At 49.1% G+C, this 16,220-nt stretch overlaps 3 protein-coding genes across 3 annotated transcripts in view; 1 reads left to right on the forward strand and 2 right to left on the reverse strand.

Annotated features, from left to right (window-relative positions):
* On the reverse strand, positions 1-9,587 carry TRAFD1 (TRAF-type zinc finger domain containing 1). Its single transcript, XM_069870883.1, has 11 exons — positions 9,455-9,587; positions 8,108-8,243; positions 7,982-8,035; positions 6,527-6,800; positions 5,250-5,522; positions 4,440-4,513; positions 4,029-4,244; positions 2,495-2,621; positions 1,633-1,936; positions 1,069-1,141; positions 1-818 (listed from the first exon to the last, which is right to left on the reverse strand). Exons 1-11 carry the CDS (start codon positions 9,502-9,504, stop codon positions 777-779), a joined length of 1,623 nt encoding a protein of 540 aa, XP_069726984.1. The 5' UTR covers positions 9,505-9,587; the 3' UTR covers positions 1-776.
* LOC138728142 (B-cell CLL/lymphoma 9-like protein) lies at positions 9,583-10,678 on the reverse strand. The gene is made up of 2 exons (XM_069871245.1): positions 10,551-10,678; positions 9,583-10,450 (listed from the first exon to the last, which is right to left on the reverse strand). Exons 1-2 carry the CDS (start codon positions 10,676-10,678, stop codon positions 9,583-9,585), a joined length of 996 nt encoding a protein of 331 aa, XP_069727346.1.
* The window catches only part of NAA25 (N-alpha-acetyltransferase 25, NatB auxiliary subunit), a 26,680-nt gene continuing 21,117 nt past the window's right edge, over positions 10,658-16,220 (forward strand). Inside the window, exons 1-3 of the mRNA XM_069871238.1 lie at positions 10,658-10,734; positions 14,362-14,447; positions 15,352-15,490. Coding sequence (XP_069727339.1) covers positions 10,677-10,734; positions 14,362-14,447; positions 15,352-15,490 — 283 coding nt within the window. The 5' untranslated portion in view covers positions 10,658-10,676. The remainder of the gene's footprint in view (positions 10,735-14,361; positions 14,448-15,351; positions 15,491-16,220) is intronic.

Here is a 16,220-nt window from a genome sequence, read left to right on the forward strand (position 1 = left end):
GTTTTACTTCACAAAGTCTTGGGACAGCAGTAGATAAAATTTATTACAAGAATTTAAAAAGCACAGACTAAAACAAGGTTAAAAAGCATTTTACAAGACAGCCACGGGCTTGGAGCTTATCCATGAGCAACGCCAGTCCCCTGGGTCTGGTGCAGCAGACTCAGTACATCCAAAATTCTCTTTCCCTGGGTCTCAGAAACACGGAAGCACGACCCGGGGCTCTTCCCAAGGCAGGAGGGTAGGGGCCGTCTTGGGACACGGTGATAGGAGAGAGCACAGAAGTAAAAACCTGTAGGATACGCTCACAAATTAAAAATACGTGCAGCTCTAGCTAGAAAGCAATTGGTGCTGTCGTGGGTTTAACCAGCCAGCAGCAAAGAGCATGCAGCTGCGCTCACGCTCCCCCTTTCCGTGGTGGGATGGGGAGAATTAAGAAAGAAGGAAAAGTGGTGGGTTGAGAAAAGGACTGGTTAATAGGCCAACGGAGGAGAGAATAAGCGCAACAATAATAGAATATACAAAACAAGTGATGCGCGATAAATTGATCACAATGGTCAACTCAAACAATAGGTGTGAGCGATACTCTACTGAATGCAAAGCGCAGTAGAGCTGGGAAGGACCTGGACTCCATCCCAGCGAAACCAGAACAACTGCCTGTAACAAGTGGAATTTGTAGAAAGTCTTCACTGACAGCGAAGCAGGAATTGACTTGCGGTCAGGTAAATAAGCACTAGAGTGCATAATAAGAGTGTTAAATGTGTTTTATAGGTGTTGGATCACTTCTCTGGGTCATCAGATGCTGGGCTCTGGGCTTTTGCCTAAAGGGAAGGGGGGGAAACCAGTTAAAATGCTGCATTCAGTGAGTACTTGATAACAAGCAACCAACAAACACCTCAGTGAAGCAGGAAGGATGGAAATAGGATCATCGTCCTGGCACAACCCTCACAAAAAGAGGGAGCTGGAGGGCTCAGCTGGGCACCAGCTCCAGGGTAACAGCCCCACGCCGTCCTCTCAGAAGCAGAGCACAGAGCCCAGCACGGCTCTCCTGCTTCGTGCCGGCCGCCTTACCTTCGTGTTCCTGCGCCTGACACCAGCTGGACCCTCTGCCGTCCCAAGGCTCCTTCCTCCTCCACTGGTGACGCTGTAGAAGAACAACAAGGGCACTTTCAGCGCTCTTCCTGCTGAAGAAACGGGCCCTTCACACCAGGGAGACTCTGGAAGAATCCCTTTGTTTTTCTCCTGAACCTGACCCCATTCCTTTGTAGCAGAAGAACCAGACTCTTCAAGAGCAAAGAGAAAAGCTAAGCTGTCACTGACATTGTTCCCAGTGACCATTTCCATCACTCTGATATTAAAGCCTACATCTGCTGTTCAAAACTCAACTAAGCACCAGTCAAATTAAATTTAATGAAACCCTTCCAGCCACAAGCAGCTATGAGGGAATCCAGATTTACAACATAAGGACACGAGGCATAGGACCAGAGGAGATTTGTCACACTGCTGCTCTTGGGCTGTTGCCATCTGAAAAGCAGAAAGTGCCTGGAGCAAAACTTGCTCACCCGGTGGCCCTGATCCCTCATCCTGTAGGGCGTGCCCGATGTGGCTCCTCAAAACAGAAGACAAAGGCATTACCTTGCTTGGGTTGGAGAAGTTCTTGAGAAGCTGGGTGTGAAAGCTTCTGAATGAAAGTTCCGAGTAGGTCTCGCATGTGCTGTTGTGCCTCCTGCAGATTCTCTTGCACCTCTGTTCGGTTTTCCCTCGTTGCCAGCCACTTTCCTGGGTTTCCCTCTTGAGTCAGGAGCATCGCTGGTTCCCACCAAAGAGGACAACGCTGCGTTCCTGGCATTTGCCGTATTATTCAGTGACTTGGTCCCTCGTGCGGGATCGCTGAGGCGCTGCTGCCCAAAGCCTTCCAGGCAGCGAGGAGAAACATCTCCTGAGAGGATAAGAACACAGTGCTTAAAGCCCTCCCTCTTCCACCCTCTGCCATGGGCAGGGACACCTCCCACTGGATCAGGGGCTCCAAGCCCCATCCAGCCTGGCCTTGAACCCCTCCAGGGATGGGGCAGCCACCACTGCCGTGGGCAACCTGGGCCAGGGCCTCCCCACCTGCACAGGAAAACATTTCTGCCTAACATCTCCTCTCAATCCTCCTCTCTTTCAGCTTAAAACTGGTCCCCTTTGTCCTATCCTTGCAGTTCCTGATCAAGAGCCCCTCCCCAGCTTTCCTGCAGCCAAATGCTGCGCTCAGATAACAGAACAGGATCTGATTTCCATTCCAGCAGCATACAGCTTCATAACCAGGATCTTTGAAGATAAAGAATTCCAGGGATTTAATCTTTCTTGTTTAATACTGCACCAACAGGATGGGGTTGGAGATTTTTAAATTTCGGGGACAGAACAGGGCAAGAGCCCCTGTTCAGCCTGGAACACGCCCAGCGTTCCCACGAATGTGAAGGAAAAGAGTGTGCGTGCGTCTGTGTTTTGGCCTCACCTTGATGCCTGATTCGTCTCCGAGCCAGCTCTGGCGCTTCTCTTCTCTCTCTGTTGGTTTGAGGAGGCAGCAGCTGCTGAGACGCCGAGCCGGCTGCTGGGCTGGCTGGGCGCAGATCGCAATGGTGCTAAAGCAAAACACACGTTCCCTTGCTTAAATGACAGCTCATTCAGACTTATTTCTGTGAAAACACTGCAGAGCATCGTCCCTCTGGAAGATTCGGGTTAACAGGGAATTGTTTTTAGGAAGAGGCAGACAGTGCCTGCAGCCGCCCACATGTTCTATTTCTAAGCTCTGTGAAAGAATCACTCGCTACCACAGGATCTATGCAAAAATGGAACTGGCAGCGTGAGCCGGCCCTGCTGAACAGACCCACCCTGGATTTGTGGCCTCCCTGCCAGCCAGCCACCAGCCACACATTCTCTTCTTCAGCCTTCTGCTTCGCACACCTAACAACGACCCCGCAAAGCCAGCCCCGAGCATGGGGAGAGCAGCCCTGAAGAACTGTCGCTACAATTCTGATCGTGTTCCCGATACCATCTTGGTATCAGTGCTGCCAGAAAAACCAAATCCAAGGACAAAGCTCAAGTTTAAAGCAATTTCCAAGCCCTGCTGCCCTCAGAAGTGCCCCGTTGGCTCTCCTTGTTACATCAAAGAATAACGAAACAGGAAGACAGAAACCCAAAGGACACAAACCTGGAAGAATATGTACTAGAAAGGAAAACATTTGTAACCTTTGTTAGCTATCAGGAGTAGTAAGTGGAAAACACAACTTTAAACGCTTCATGGTTTGCAAACAAACCCTATTGTTGCAGCTCAGCTCCCATCATTAATTCTTAACAGGTCCTTATCACACAAACTTCACCAAAATAGCAGGAGCTGGCAGTTAACCATTCTTCGAAGTCTGCATCGCCAAACCAGTTAAATAGGGCAAGGGGAGAGAAAAAATCTCCCACCAGCCAACTGCAATGGGAAGTTACAGTTACTGGGACTTCTCCTCTGTGTCAAGCATGACTGTTTAGCGAGCGCCCTGCAGCACCCATCACTCCTAACCCCACCACTTCTCTCTCAGCTGAGCTTCCGATATGTTCCTGCTTTTAGCCTTTCTCTCTCTCTCGTTACATCCACCCTCTGAGACGTTCCTCCACCTCCTAGATTCGTAGCCCAAATTGTCTGCTTCCTCTCTCGCCCACACACGTTCTACACTTGTGCTCCTCTCCCACCTTGGCTGTGATTCATACATCCTGCTTTCGACACAGCTTTTATACATAAGTCAGACATTGATGTTGTGAAATTTTAGGGCCTTTTGTTTAGTTTTCATGGCAAGAGCTTTCAAAATACTTGCTATTTTTCAGAAAGAGCCTCAGCACACCACGATATTTCAGGTGGGTCCCAAGAGGCTTCATGTAAGAAGATCCTGACGCAGGGGACAGTTACCTGGATTCTTGAAATACATCACAAGAGGAGGCCGCAAGACTTGGCACAGCTCTTGAACAATTGGATGTGTCACAACAGATCAAGTTCTGTTCAGTACCTGATGATGAAAAACTGTCTCCTCTTCCAGCTGGATGCCACAAAATTCACAGGGAATCATAATGTCTCCATCTGCCTGGACAGCTTGGGGCTGGGACGAAGAGAGAGACCTGCAGCTTTTGGACCCAAGAGCACGCAGACCATCATATTCTTGTGGACTTGGAGAAATGCTTCTCTTACTGAATGAGGCAAAGGCACTTGCTGGGTTACAACCAGTCTGTAATGCAAGCAACACAGAAAAATTAGCTCTCCTGTTGAGTAGAGAGAGACTTTAAAAACCATGCTTTGCAAAGGCAAAATTGCCAGCACTCCCACGGTATCACCGAGGAGGGACTGCAGCCTTTTCCAGTCACAGCAGCAGAAAAGCGTCTTTACTGCAAACCCCCAGATACAATACAAGAAAGTACTAAACCTGATGAAGAATCAGATCTTCGGCAGGGAAGAGCTCCTCACAAAATTCACACGGCAACATGATGATCTCGTTGTCTGCAAAGGATGTAACAGTTAAGTTCTCTGCCTCCGAGAAGTCTGATGTAGTTCCACTGGTTTATCATTAAAGTTCCTGAGCAACAGACTCCTGTTTATGCCGCAGCACAGCAGCCAAAGCAAACACTAAGGGAACAGTTACTCTGCTCCCACTGTGGAATTGCACAGAAGCAAATCCACGTCACCCAGAGCGAGAACAATGGTTTGGGGTCACAGACAGAGCCAACGGTCTGGTAAGAAAAGCCCATTACAGCCTCCAGCTAATCCTTCAGTACCATTTCTCCCTTCCAAATAAGCTGGCACGTCAGGTGTCCCCCAGATCCTCCCTTCCTATCATGTCTTCTTCAACAGGAAAGTTGCACCTGCTCAGCTGTTACACATCCCTCACCTTATATTGAGGCCAGAGATGTACTGTAGTTTTTATTTCTCCTTCCCTTGCTGTCTTGCTCTAGTAACACCTCTTTGAAAGAAACTATTTTAAATACTAATATTGCTAAGTTTTGAGGGAGCAGAAGACCAAATTTAAAGAAGGAAGGAAGAAAGGTACTTGCGGAAAGTGTAATCTTCTGTATCTAAAAATGATTTAGCAGGAGTCTCAGAGAGACTCATTTTGATATTTCAGACTACCTAGATAATCTCTGACATTCCCAGTTCAAGAATCCTTGCTTTCCTTCTCCATTTCCTCAAACTCTAAGGAAAAAAAAAACCAAAACACCACAAGAGCATTTAGACTTACTTTTTACGTGGTTTGATGTGCTAAAAGACCCCAAAGAGTCACAGGAGAAGATAATTGACGTGTCTGTTTCATTAAGACAGGCTGATGGCACTGACTCTTTGGTGTAGTAGTTTTCCCAGAAGTCACTGGGAACTTCAGCTCCAATATTGTTGTAAGGATTATTATTCTCATTTTGCAGGCTGAGAGCCAACGCGTAGTCTAAATCCACGTTCCACTCTTCATGAAGTGAAGAATGAGTGTCTTCATTTCTCTCCAGCTGCTCCAGTTCATCCTCTTCAAAAGATAAATACAGTAAGTTTGAGAGAACATCAAGTCTGCAACAAACAGTTCTCTTCTGTGCATCATCCTACTTTTGTTTGTAACAAGCTAAAAAGGAGAAAAAGAAGGAAGTTTTTCCTCTTACTCCAAAAGCTTGAACTTAAGCTTCGTGGGAGCTTTACAAAGTCCCTGAGGAACCTTCTGTGACCTACGCCGTGAACAAGGTCCAATTAATACACTGTAGTCCTGTCCCTTTTACAAGGGTGAGACAATTCAGCTTTGAAAACAAATTCCTTTTAGCAATACTGCATTGGGAATCGTACATGTACAGAAGAAAACCATGAAATGTTTTCTGGTAGGAAAGCTACACTGAGAAGAAAACCAGGGTTAGGTTTTGTGGCACACTCACAAAAAGGGTCTGTGCTAGGTGTGTGGAGGTACGAGATGAGAGGCTTAGGAGAGAGCAGAAGCATTTACAAGTGCCCCAGCTATGCCCAGAGTGTTACTGCAGAAACGTTAAGCACTACACAGATAAACCCACATCCAGATCTTACCTACCACTCTACCTCCCTGAAGTAGAGGAGTACAGCTGCTAAGCAAAACCAGCCAGAATTTGCAGCGAGCAAACAACGGCAATTTCATTTTGAAGCAATTGAGACAAAAGAACAGGCAGTGGACTGGGCTTTCGCACTGGGTAGCTCTGTTTAGCTGGCTTTTACCTTTGCAGCTCTATTCCACAGTAAAATAGTCCCACTGACATGGCCTGTGGAGCTTTCATTATTCAGTATTATCACAGAAAGCAATTACAAAGCCTTATACTTGGATCAAAGCATGCTTCCAAATGTAAAATTAGAGACCAATTATTACTCTCCTCTACACCTCACCTCACTTCTGATTTCCTTGTGCTGCTGAAAGATTTCTTCTGCTAATGCCCTTAAGTGTTTAGGCTCCTACAGAGCCGCTATCAATCTGCTTTTCTATCGCCTCGGGCACTCTCCACAAGGGCCCAGCACAGTTACCTGATCTCAGTCGGTTTCTAATGTCTCGAAGGACGTGCAAATCTGCATCTTCATCCTCAAAGCGAGGCATTGCTCTGCTTCCTCTTACTGGTTTCACCTCTTGCCCACAGACTCCAGGATGCTCCTTCAGATCTTTCATCATGATGTTACGGCTGCACCCACCGCATCTCTCGGTCCTGGCTCCGCAGTAAACTTCATGGTCCTGGAGCTTGTTGGAAGCGAGCTGTATGTCGCAGTACCGGCAGACAGCAGGACGCAGAGGGCACGCTGACGCCTGGAAGAAGACAGAGGGATTATTCTTCACTTATGGGAGACTGAGGCAAAGCTAGAAGGAGGTTCTAAGGTTTGCTTAAGAGTAGAGTGATCGATGGTTTCTTTAGCCACATCCAAAGCTCCACTAAAGAGTAGCTTGAAATAAGATCCTACGTAAGAAATTTAAGAACAACACGTTGTATAAACTGCGCAGTCACAAACATGCCAGCTGAAGAGCTCCGAAGACTCACAACAATCTTTTTAAGGCTCTAACACTTGGAGAGCAGGTTCACGTGCCTGCTGAAGCCAGCTTTGAGATACGGTCTTGACATCCAGTACTAATCACATTGCATTGAGTACTGCTAAAAACACTTCAGTGTGCAATAGGGAACAGACTTACAGATCATTTCCTACTCAACAAGAATTGTTTGCACATTCTTTATCCTACATGGAATGACAGGTAAGTTGCCCTTCAAAAGGAGTTAAAAACATGAAATACACGTTACATTTGCAGATACTGCAATAATCCACCATTATTTGCCTTATAAACAAAACAAAGAGCATTACCCGCAAACGTGCAGGATAAACTGGTTCCAGGGCTTTGAACTGGACATATTTACAACAACAATCCTTTTTTCCCCACTGATAAGCAGACTCATGTGGCACTGCTGGCTTTAAACAAGCCCACAGGAAGGGGAGGCACTGACATTTGTAACAAGATTGCCTGGGACAACCAAGAGCTAGATTCAAAACCTCAGAAAATCCCACTGTGTCCCATTTTAGTTTACTTTACAAGCTACTTTAAAAGCTTGTTTGGACACAATGAGTTATTAAAACTCACGTAATGACTGCAGCAGAGTCAGAAAGGTGTAATGATAAAGGAATGAAAAAAGTCAAGTTAATAATATTCTGTATTTTGAAACAGCATACCATTTTTTATCTTCTTCACTAATAAGGACAAAACCCACCAATTATCACAGATACCCCTTTTTTAAGAGGGCCTGAGCAGGCTCCACCACTGCAAGGGAGTTTCCAACCACTTTCTGTTCCATTCACATTCTGTGAATTTAGAAAGCACGCTTCAGTAAAAGTGATGCAGCAATCACAGGTTGGAATCCAGGTCTTGCGACAGAAAAGCTCCAGCAGTGCTTGGACAAAACCCAGAGTATCTTCCCAGTGTCTAAGAACATCAAGTCCACCAACCTCATGATCCTTCAAGAGGCATTTTTCTATCTTCATCCTGCACTTGCAGGTAACCTACAACAAACAGACCTCATTAGATTAGTTGCCAGAGGAGTCAGCAATTTTAGAGGAGAAATTTGTTATCACCTGCACGTGTTCAGACTCAATATGGTTCTTCATTTCTGACTTTGGGATCAATTCACTGCAGTGGCGACATACTTCGATGTTTCTGCTGCAGTGGATTTCATGCACGATGAAATTAGCAACAGGAATATCCTTTTTGCTACGAGAAAGTCAGAGGTTACTCTTCAGAAAATACATCAACAACAATTTTAAGTAGTTTTTCCTAACAAAAAAAGAATCCTAAGAAAGCTTTCTATGAATTCATGGTTTAGAGAAATGAGTAATTACAGAGAAAGGCAAGCCCAACCAGGCTTCCACATTCCTTATAAGTGGGATATTAACATATAGAGCAGGCAAAGGTCACAGTTTTCACACAGCATTAAGATAAAATCGAGGTGAATTTATTTCCTTATGTGAAAGATAAATTTTGCAGCATAAACAAGTTATCACCAGGTTCAAGTTAATAAACTAATCTGAGAAGATAAAAGCTTCTTCCTGAAAATAACTTGGCTATGAGATGTCAGACAGTGTTCCGCTCGGAAAAAGTAAATAACAGATCCTGCTAGGCTGATCTGCTCAGAGAAGGACGGCAGCAACTGTACTACTTTGTAGACAAAATTCCCCTGCTCACCTCATTCCTAAGATACTCGTTTTCCTATCTTGCAAGGCTTACAAACACCCCCATCCCTGGAGAGGTTCAAGGCCAGGTTGGATGGGCCCTGGGCAGCCTGATCCAGTGGGAGGTGTCCCTGCCCATCGCAGGGGGTGGGACTGGATGGGCTGGAAGGTCCCTTCCAAGCCAAACTATTCTACGATTCTATGATTGTGGCCAAGCGGCTAAGCGACACAATCCAACGGCAGCGCCCAAACCGGTCGTGCTCTCTGCCTGCACACAAACCAGACTGATGTGGCAAGAAAACGCTCGATTGCGATGTGTGTTTGAGAAAAAAATAGCAAATGTCTTTAGTTTCTTGTGCTCAAAATGCAGCTGCTGAGACAACATCAGTAAACACATTACAGCATCGGCTCTGCCAAAGACCTGTTATCCTAGAGAAACAACTTGCCTATTGCTCCTGTTCTTACATCCCTGCTTCTGACCACACCACTGCGAAAGGAAATCTTGGAATCGTGCACTCCAAGCCTCCATCACAGAAAACCAAGCCTTGGTTTCTATGTGAACACTTTCATTTCTGCCTCGTTGCCTGCTAAGTCAGCAACTTGAGTAACGGTTGGGAAAAACCCCTTTATGACAGTAACACCCGAGAAGGCAAACCCGCACCCTAGGTATTTATAAGTTGGATGTTTGTTGTTAACCAGCTCTCTCCAGGATTCCACAGCGCTCCTGGCCCCCTGCTCGGATTCAGTCCTTACCAGTTCCCGCAGAGCCGGCTCTCGGCCGCGGCGATGGTGGCGATGGCCATGCCTGCCGGGGCTGGCACGGCGGGAGACGGGCACCGCGGGTCACGGTGCAGGGACCGGGCGGTGGGGAGGGTCTCGAGTCACGGGGAAGGGGACCGGGTGGTGATGCTGGGGTCCCAGTGGCGATGCTGGAGTCCTGGTGGCGATGCTGGGGACCGGGTGGCGATGCTGGGGACCGGGTGGCGATGCTGGAGTCCCAGTGGTGATGCTGGGGACTGGGTGGTGATGCTGGAGTCCTGATGGCGATGCTGGGGTCCCAGTGGTGATGCTGGGGTCCCAGTGGTGATGCTGGGGACTGGGTGGTGATGCTGGAGTCCTGATGGCGATGCTGGGGTCCCAGTGGTGATGCTGGGGACCAGGTGGCGATGATGGGGTCCCAGTGGCGATGCTGGGGTCCCAGTGGTGATGCTGGGGACCAGGTGGCGATGATGGGGTCCCAGTGGCGATGCTGGGGTCCCGGTGGCGATGCTGGGGACCAGGTGGTGATGCTGGGGTCCCAGTGGTGATGCTGGGGTCCCGGTGGTGATGCTGGGGTCCCGGTGGCGATGCTGGGGACCGGGTGGTGATGCTGGCGTCCCAGTGGTGATGATGGGGACCGGGTGGCGATACTGGGGACCGGGTGGTGATGCTGGGGACCTGGTGGCGATGCTGGCGTCCCGGTGGCGATGCTGGGGACCCGGTGGCGATGCTGGGGACCCGGAGGCGATGCTGGCGTCCCGGTGGCGATGCTGGGGACCCGGTGGCGATGCTGGGGACCGGGTGGTGATGCTGGGGACCCGGAGGCGATGCTGGCGTCCCAGTGGCGATGCTGGGGACCCGGTGGCGATGCTGGGGACCCGGAGGCGATGCTGGCGTCCCGGTGGCGATGCTGGGGACCCGGTGGCGATGCTGGGGACCCGGAGGCGATGCTGGCGTCCCAGTGGCGATGCTGGGGACCCGGTGGCGATGCTGGGGACCCGGTGGCGACGCTGGGGTCCCGGTGGCGATCACGACGCGGGGACTGGCTGGCGGTGCGGGTCCCGGGTGGTGTCGCCGGGGTCAGGATCACGACCCGGGGTCCCCGGTGTCGGTGCGGGGTCCCGGTGCGGTTCCCTGTTCCCGGAGCGGTTCCCGGGTCCCCGCGCGCTGCCCCCGCCCCGCCCCGCGCCTGCGCGCTGCGTTCTGCGCTCTCATCATGGCGGCGCGGGGCCATGTGCAGGACCCCAACGACCGCCGCCTGCGGCCCATCTACGGTACGGACCGGACCGGGGCCCGGGGGCGGCCTGGGCCCGGTCTGCTCGGGCCCCGATACCCCCCGCCCCGGCCCCCTGCCCGCTGCCCGGGGATCCCCTGCCCGCGCCTCCCCTGCCCGCTGCCCGGGGACACCCCCCCCCAACCCCGACCCTCCGCTTCTGGGCCCCCCCCCTCCCCGCCGCCCCGGGTCTCCCCCCTTGGAACCTCCCTCCCCACCGTTCAGGGTCTCCCTGTTGGGATCTCCCTTCCTTCCCCCCGCCGGTGGCCGGGGATTCCTCGCTCAGACCCCCCTCTCCATGCCCAGGGGCTCCCTGCTCGGAATCCCCCTCCCCACTTGGACCCCCCTCCCCCCCATCCCTCCTCGTACCCAGGGTCTTTCTACTTGGACACACACACCCCCCCCCTGCTTCTGGGGTCCCCTCGCTTCAGACTCTTTCCCCCTCACCACTGCCCAGGACCCCCTGCTCGGGACCCCCCCCCCCAACTTGAGCCCCCCAGTAGTCCCCTGGTACCCAGGGTCTCCCTCCTCGGGACCACCCCCCCACCACTTGAGCCCCCCAGTAGCCCCCTGGTACCCAGTGTCTCCCTGCTCGGGACCCCCCTCCCCACTCGAGCCCCCCAGTAGCCCCCTGGTACCCAGGGTCTTCCTGCTCGGGACCCCCCACCCCCACCTTGAGACACCCCCCCCCCCCCCCCAGTAACCTCCTGGTACCCAGGGTCTCCCTCCTCGGGACCCCCCTTCCCACTTGAGCCCCCCAGTAGCCCCCTGGTACCCAGGGTCTCTCTACTCGGAACCCCCACTTCTGGCGTTCTCCTACTTCAGATCCTTTCCGCTTCCCCAGTGCCCAGGGTCTCCCCACTTGGGACCCCCTCTCCCCGAAGCCCAGGGTCTCACTGCTTGGGACCCCCGCTCTGTGCCGTTTGCAGGGTTTTCCATCCCTCCCGGTTGACGTAACTCTAGTTCACGACTGTTTGCTGCTGCAGAGGAGCTGGGAATCGACTAATTCCTAATAGGAGCAGACATGGAACCCCTAAAGCTGCTTGTTGAGGTGTTAGGAAAATTAATTGGGAGATGGGAGTGCAGTAGTTGGAAAGAGACAGTCTTGTTGAGAAGTGTCTTGTACTGTTGTTACCAAATATTTCCAGGGGTGTTGCATGGAATTGGGATTGCTTAAGAAATTGTAGACAAACTTATGTCTGTTCATGCAAATACAGAGAAAAGAAACACTTCCCCAGGCTATGGTAGCGCTTCTTCCCCAAAACCGAAGGATGGGGAGAGACTTTAGAAAATGTTCTTAACTTTTTCAACTGCATAAGTACTTACCCTCTGCAAACCCGCGGAGAGCTGCCCTCGGTTGGGGATGAACGTGCTTTGGGAAAGTCTTGGCTGCTCAGGCATTGAGGATGGTGCAGTGCAGACCCGCATCTGTGATGGGTTCCGGGCAACTGGGGAAAGTAGTTTTGTTGGGTTAAAAGTGCACAGCTGTCTTCAAGTTCATTGCATAAGGGTGAGCAATGCAGTTTGTCTTTACGTAACCATTTTAAGTTTTTTCCTTAGCTTTCTGTGCGTGCAGTGAGTGCCGTTTCTATTAATGTGCAGTTATGTCTTATACCTGGGTAACAAACGTTCTTTAAACAAAAAGCTTGGTGAGTTCAACCGGTATTAAAGCGAATGACATTGAGATGTATTTCGCTCTGCTCATTTTAGGGAGCATAGCTTTTAGGTAGAGAGCTTGAAAATAGCTTTCTGCTGGTCCTGGAAAGCGTTATCTGCAGCGGAAGACTTGAATTCAGGCTCTGGTGCTGCAGATCCCAGCATACAGTGAATGTCCTTAAAGAGGAGATGCATAGCTTCACCTAAATCACAGACTGAGGATGTGTAGTGTGAGATCCAAGGTCTGGTTCTTGGCTTCCAGCAGTGCTTTTCGGTTTGCACAGCGTGTCTGGGTTACTCGGGATTCCTTGACGGCTCTGCTTATCTTTCATCTTGATTTGTTCTCCCTTCACCTGAAGGTTCACACGTTGCGTTTCCAGCCATTGAACATCTCCACCTACAGACTTGTGACTTCAGTTTATTTTCCTTTAGCTTGAATTCATTTGGAAGTTGCCAGCTGTTTTGGCCTCCAACAAACTTACTTATTAGCAAAACACAGTCTTTTTATGCTGCTGCAGTTTAGAGAGGTTTGTGGTTTATTTTATTTACTTCAGGAGACCTAAAGTGGAGATCTTATCAGTACAGTTGTTAAACAACCCCAGACAGGCGGATAATTTGTGTGTCAGTGAACCATGCCGGACAGATCTTTTAAATCAAGAAGTCTCTGCTTGTGGGTGAAGGGATCACCAGGATGTTCTATTCCACAGTTTGAAACTCTTCACAGAGAAGTCCTCCTTCAAGTTTCAACGTTGAAGATGTTGCACAGGTTTTGATAACCTAAGTAGCCACCTAACCCATGTAAAGGCAATGTACTACAGTTTTAGACTGTATTTTTTACAGCAACATCTTGTTTTGGTTGGTGTGGGCGGGCTGCCTCATTTGAGGTTTTGTCTGTATGGTTTCAGGAGTCCAGTTAACTCTGCTTTAAATCTGCAGCACTTACTTGGGCATGGAAGCAAACGTTAAAGCTGCCGAATATAAAACTCATTAGTATGGGTGCACACTTTGTACCACATACGCTGAATTACTAAGGGTCACCTTTCTACTCAGTAAAAAAGTTATCTGTCATAAGGAGAGCTACAGTCTTGATGAGAACGAGGTGTGTAAGGTAATTTCAATTAACTGGCAGTAGTTCTGTTCACAGTTTGCTAGGGGAGAGGCCAGGACAGTGTGGGCAGACCTCTCTCTATTGGTACGTCAGGTACAGCTAGGCTTTTCTGCTAGGCTTTGGTTTGTAAGGATTTGTTTTTGAGGAAGAGGAAGCGTGTAAGGGTCATGGTCTAGCTTGCAATTGTTTGAAATTGTCTAACAACATGACGATGCAGTGTAGGTGAAGCCGAAAAGAATACCGAGCTGAAAAAAGGAGGAAAATGGTCTGGAGACAGGGGTTTTCTGGAGGTGAAGTTTTACTAGATAGCGGGATATCCCCCTGGGAGCTTCACTTTTTGTCGTTAAGACCAGTCTGGTGAAAGCATAGTGATAGTCCGTAAGGGGACAGATCTGCTCTGCCTGAAGTATGAACCGTGTGGACAAGTAGGTCTTCTCAATGCTTTGACAAATTGTGAGTGCTCAGTTTCTAATCCACTGCCTGTTAAAAGTCATTGAAAGTCTCCCAAAGGCACATTGTATTAATTTCTACTTTTACTGAAGTGAAGAGGCTAAGCTCCATCGCTAGCAAAGAGCTGCTGCTGCAGAACCTGCTCTATTATTCGTCTCTTTTGTTGCTGTAATGATCTATGTGGAGTAATTACAAAAGCTTGTTTGTTTGAATGACTAAAACTAGTGCAGCGAGATAATACTTCATCTACAACATGACACGTTTCCTGAACGCTTGGTTTAGTAGTAATTGTACAAGGAAAATGCGGCTTGCGCTGATGGCCTGACAGCACATGCTCCACAGTAAAATTAGGGATAGCTCTCCAGAATGGTCTAGTGTTTTTGATATAATGTTCTGTATGTTGTTCTTGTGCAGATTATCTCGATAATGGCAATAATAAAATGGCAATCCAGCAAGCAGATAAACTGCTCAAAAAACACAAGGATCTTCACTGTGCCAAGGTGAGTGCGATTGCAGTGCTCCGACCTCATTTAGTGAGTGCACTTCTGAGACTTGGGAGGTTTCGCCGTGCCTTTCGAAGTGTCTTCCAGAGACACGGTGTTTTCGGAACCCTCTGGAACATCTCGGGCTGTTCTGGTTCATGCAATGTCATGTTTGCCTGAAAACTTGTACAGCGCCTCTTGTCGGGACGCCTCTAATGACCAGAGCGTGACTGGTTTCACCTGAGCTAACTGCCTGCCTCCCAGTCAGAGCTGCCGCGCGCAACCTTGGCAGAAGGGCTGTGCCTTTACAAATGCTTCTCTTTGACCTTTGGTTGAGAGATCTAGCTGTAGTAGTTTGGACCAAAAGATTTCTTTGGGAGGTGCAGTCCTTAGCAAAACATAACAAGGTGATTTGGGAGGTGTTTTCCCTTCTACCTCTTGTTCGCTGCCCTCCTTACTGTTGAGGGGACAGGAGTTCTGCTCCTCAGTTTTCTGAACATATGACTATCTTTCTGCTTTTCTCTTTTCCCTGTGGGTTTTCCTCTGCAGCTCCTACCGCTTCTGCATGAAGTGAGTGTCGTTGACCCGAATCTCATTTATGTCACTTCTCTCTGTCCCATTATTGAAAGAAAAGAATGAAAATTGGCAGGACTGGTCAGTTTTCAGTCTGCAGGGGGGAAACAGGGTGGCAGCTGATGCCTTAGAGCATATTTGTTAAGAAGCTCAAAGCCATGCTGTTTGGTGCAGCTTGCGTTTGGGAGCTTTCCTCTACAAACATACAGTTTAGAAGCTTAATAAATCCTGAAGTTCTGCAGAAGTAACAAGGTGGTTGGGCAAAGCCTCTGCTCACTGGGAACGAGGGGATTTTCGCAGGGAACTGCCAACTGTGTTTCTAACGGGTGCCTCTCTGTTGTGTCAATAGGTTCTAAAGGCAATTGGCTTGCAGAGAACTGGCAAGCAAGATGAAGCGTATGCTCTGGCACAAGAAGTAGCAGCACTTGAACCCACAGATGATAATTCCTTGCAAGCGCTAACTATTCTTTACCGGGAAATGCATAGACGTAAGTGTTTTGCTTTGCCTCTTTTAAAAATGACAGTTATTCACACTCTTCTAGAGGTATATCTGACACATGGTTTCACGGGGAACATGCTGAGTCTGGGGTTCACATGTAGGCGCGTTATTAAGAGACTCGCAGAAGGCTAGTGACGCCTGGTAGAAATGCCTTTAGGGCTCTGGTGATCACCGTAAAGCAAAAAACCCAGTTTAGGCTTTTCTCATTAATATTATTGCGTGTGCAGTTCCTAAATGAGTGGTGTGCTAATCATCATCCATCCCAATCAGCCTTCAAGTACATTTTTTTTAATGAAACCTGCTGGTTTTTGTTGTGAGTGTGTGGTAGAAATGACAAATCCCATGTTTGGTGGTTTGGAGCACTTAACTCCACGGGTCTGTAGTCAAGGGGTTCAGGCCCCAGAGTTGTGTGACAACCAGAAGGGGAATCCTGGCCTCTCAGTTTGATCACATTAACTTTTTCGGTACAATTCCTTATAGCAATGGGGTATTTTAATACTAATTCTAAATGTTTGACAGAGTAGAATTGTGAGTGATTTTCTGAAAGAAGCCAGACCTTACATAGTGCTTATCTACAGCTCTGAATGGCTGTTTTTTCTGGCTTCTTCTCGTGGTTCTTGGTGATGTTAGCAACGTTTACTGTGGAATTGCTGGAGCAGTGACTATGGGGTGAAACAGCTTCTGTAGAAATGGGTGTCTGGTGTCAGTCTGCTGTACAG

Source organism: Phaenicophaeus curvirostris, chromosome 17 (genome assembly GCF_032191515.1).
Source record: "Phaenicophaeus curvirostris isolate KB17595 chromosome 17, BPBGC_Pcur_1.0, whole genome shotgun sequence".
Classification (NCBI taxonomy): domain Eukaryota; kingdom Metazoa; phylum Chordata; class Aves; order Cuculiformes; family Cuculidae; genus Phaenicophaeus; species Phaenicophaeus curvirostris.

Bases quoted from the DNA above. Each gene is read 5' to 3' on its own strand.
- TRAFD1 (XM_069870883.1), bottom strand. From the start codon at position 9,504: ATGGCCATCGCCACCATCGCCGCGGCCGAGAGCCGGCTCTGCGGGAAC. The intron at 1,937-2,494 runs GTGAGGCCAAAA...TTATCCTCTCAG, and splicing joins GAGACGAATCAGGCATCAAG to GAGATGTTTCTCCTCGCTGC. The intron at 1,142-1,632 runs GTAATGCCTTTG...GTTCTTCTACAG, and splicing joins ACTTCTCCAACCCAAGCAAG to CGTCACCAGTGGAGGAGGAA.
- LOC138728142 (XM_069871245.1), bottom strand. From the start codon at position 10,678: ATGATGAGAGCGCAGAACGCAGCGCGCAGGCGCGGGGCGGGGCGGGGG. The intron at 10,451-10,550 runs GTGATCCTGACC...CCGGGTCCCCAG, and splicing joins GACACCGGGGACCCCGGGTC to CATCGCCACCGGGTCCCCAG.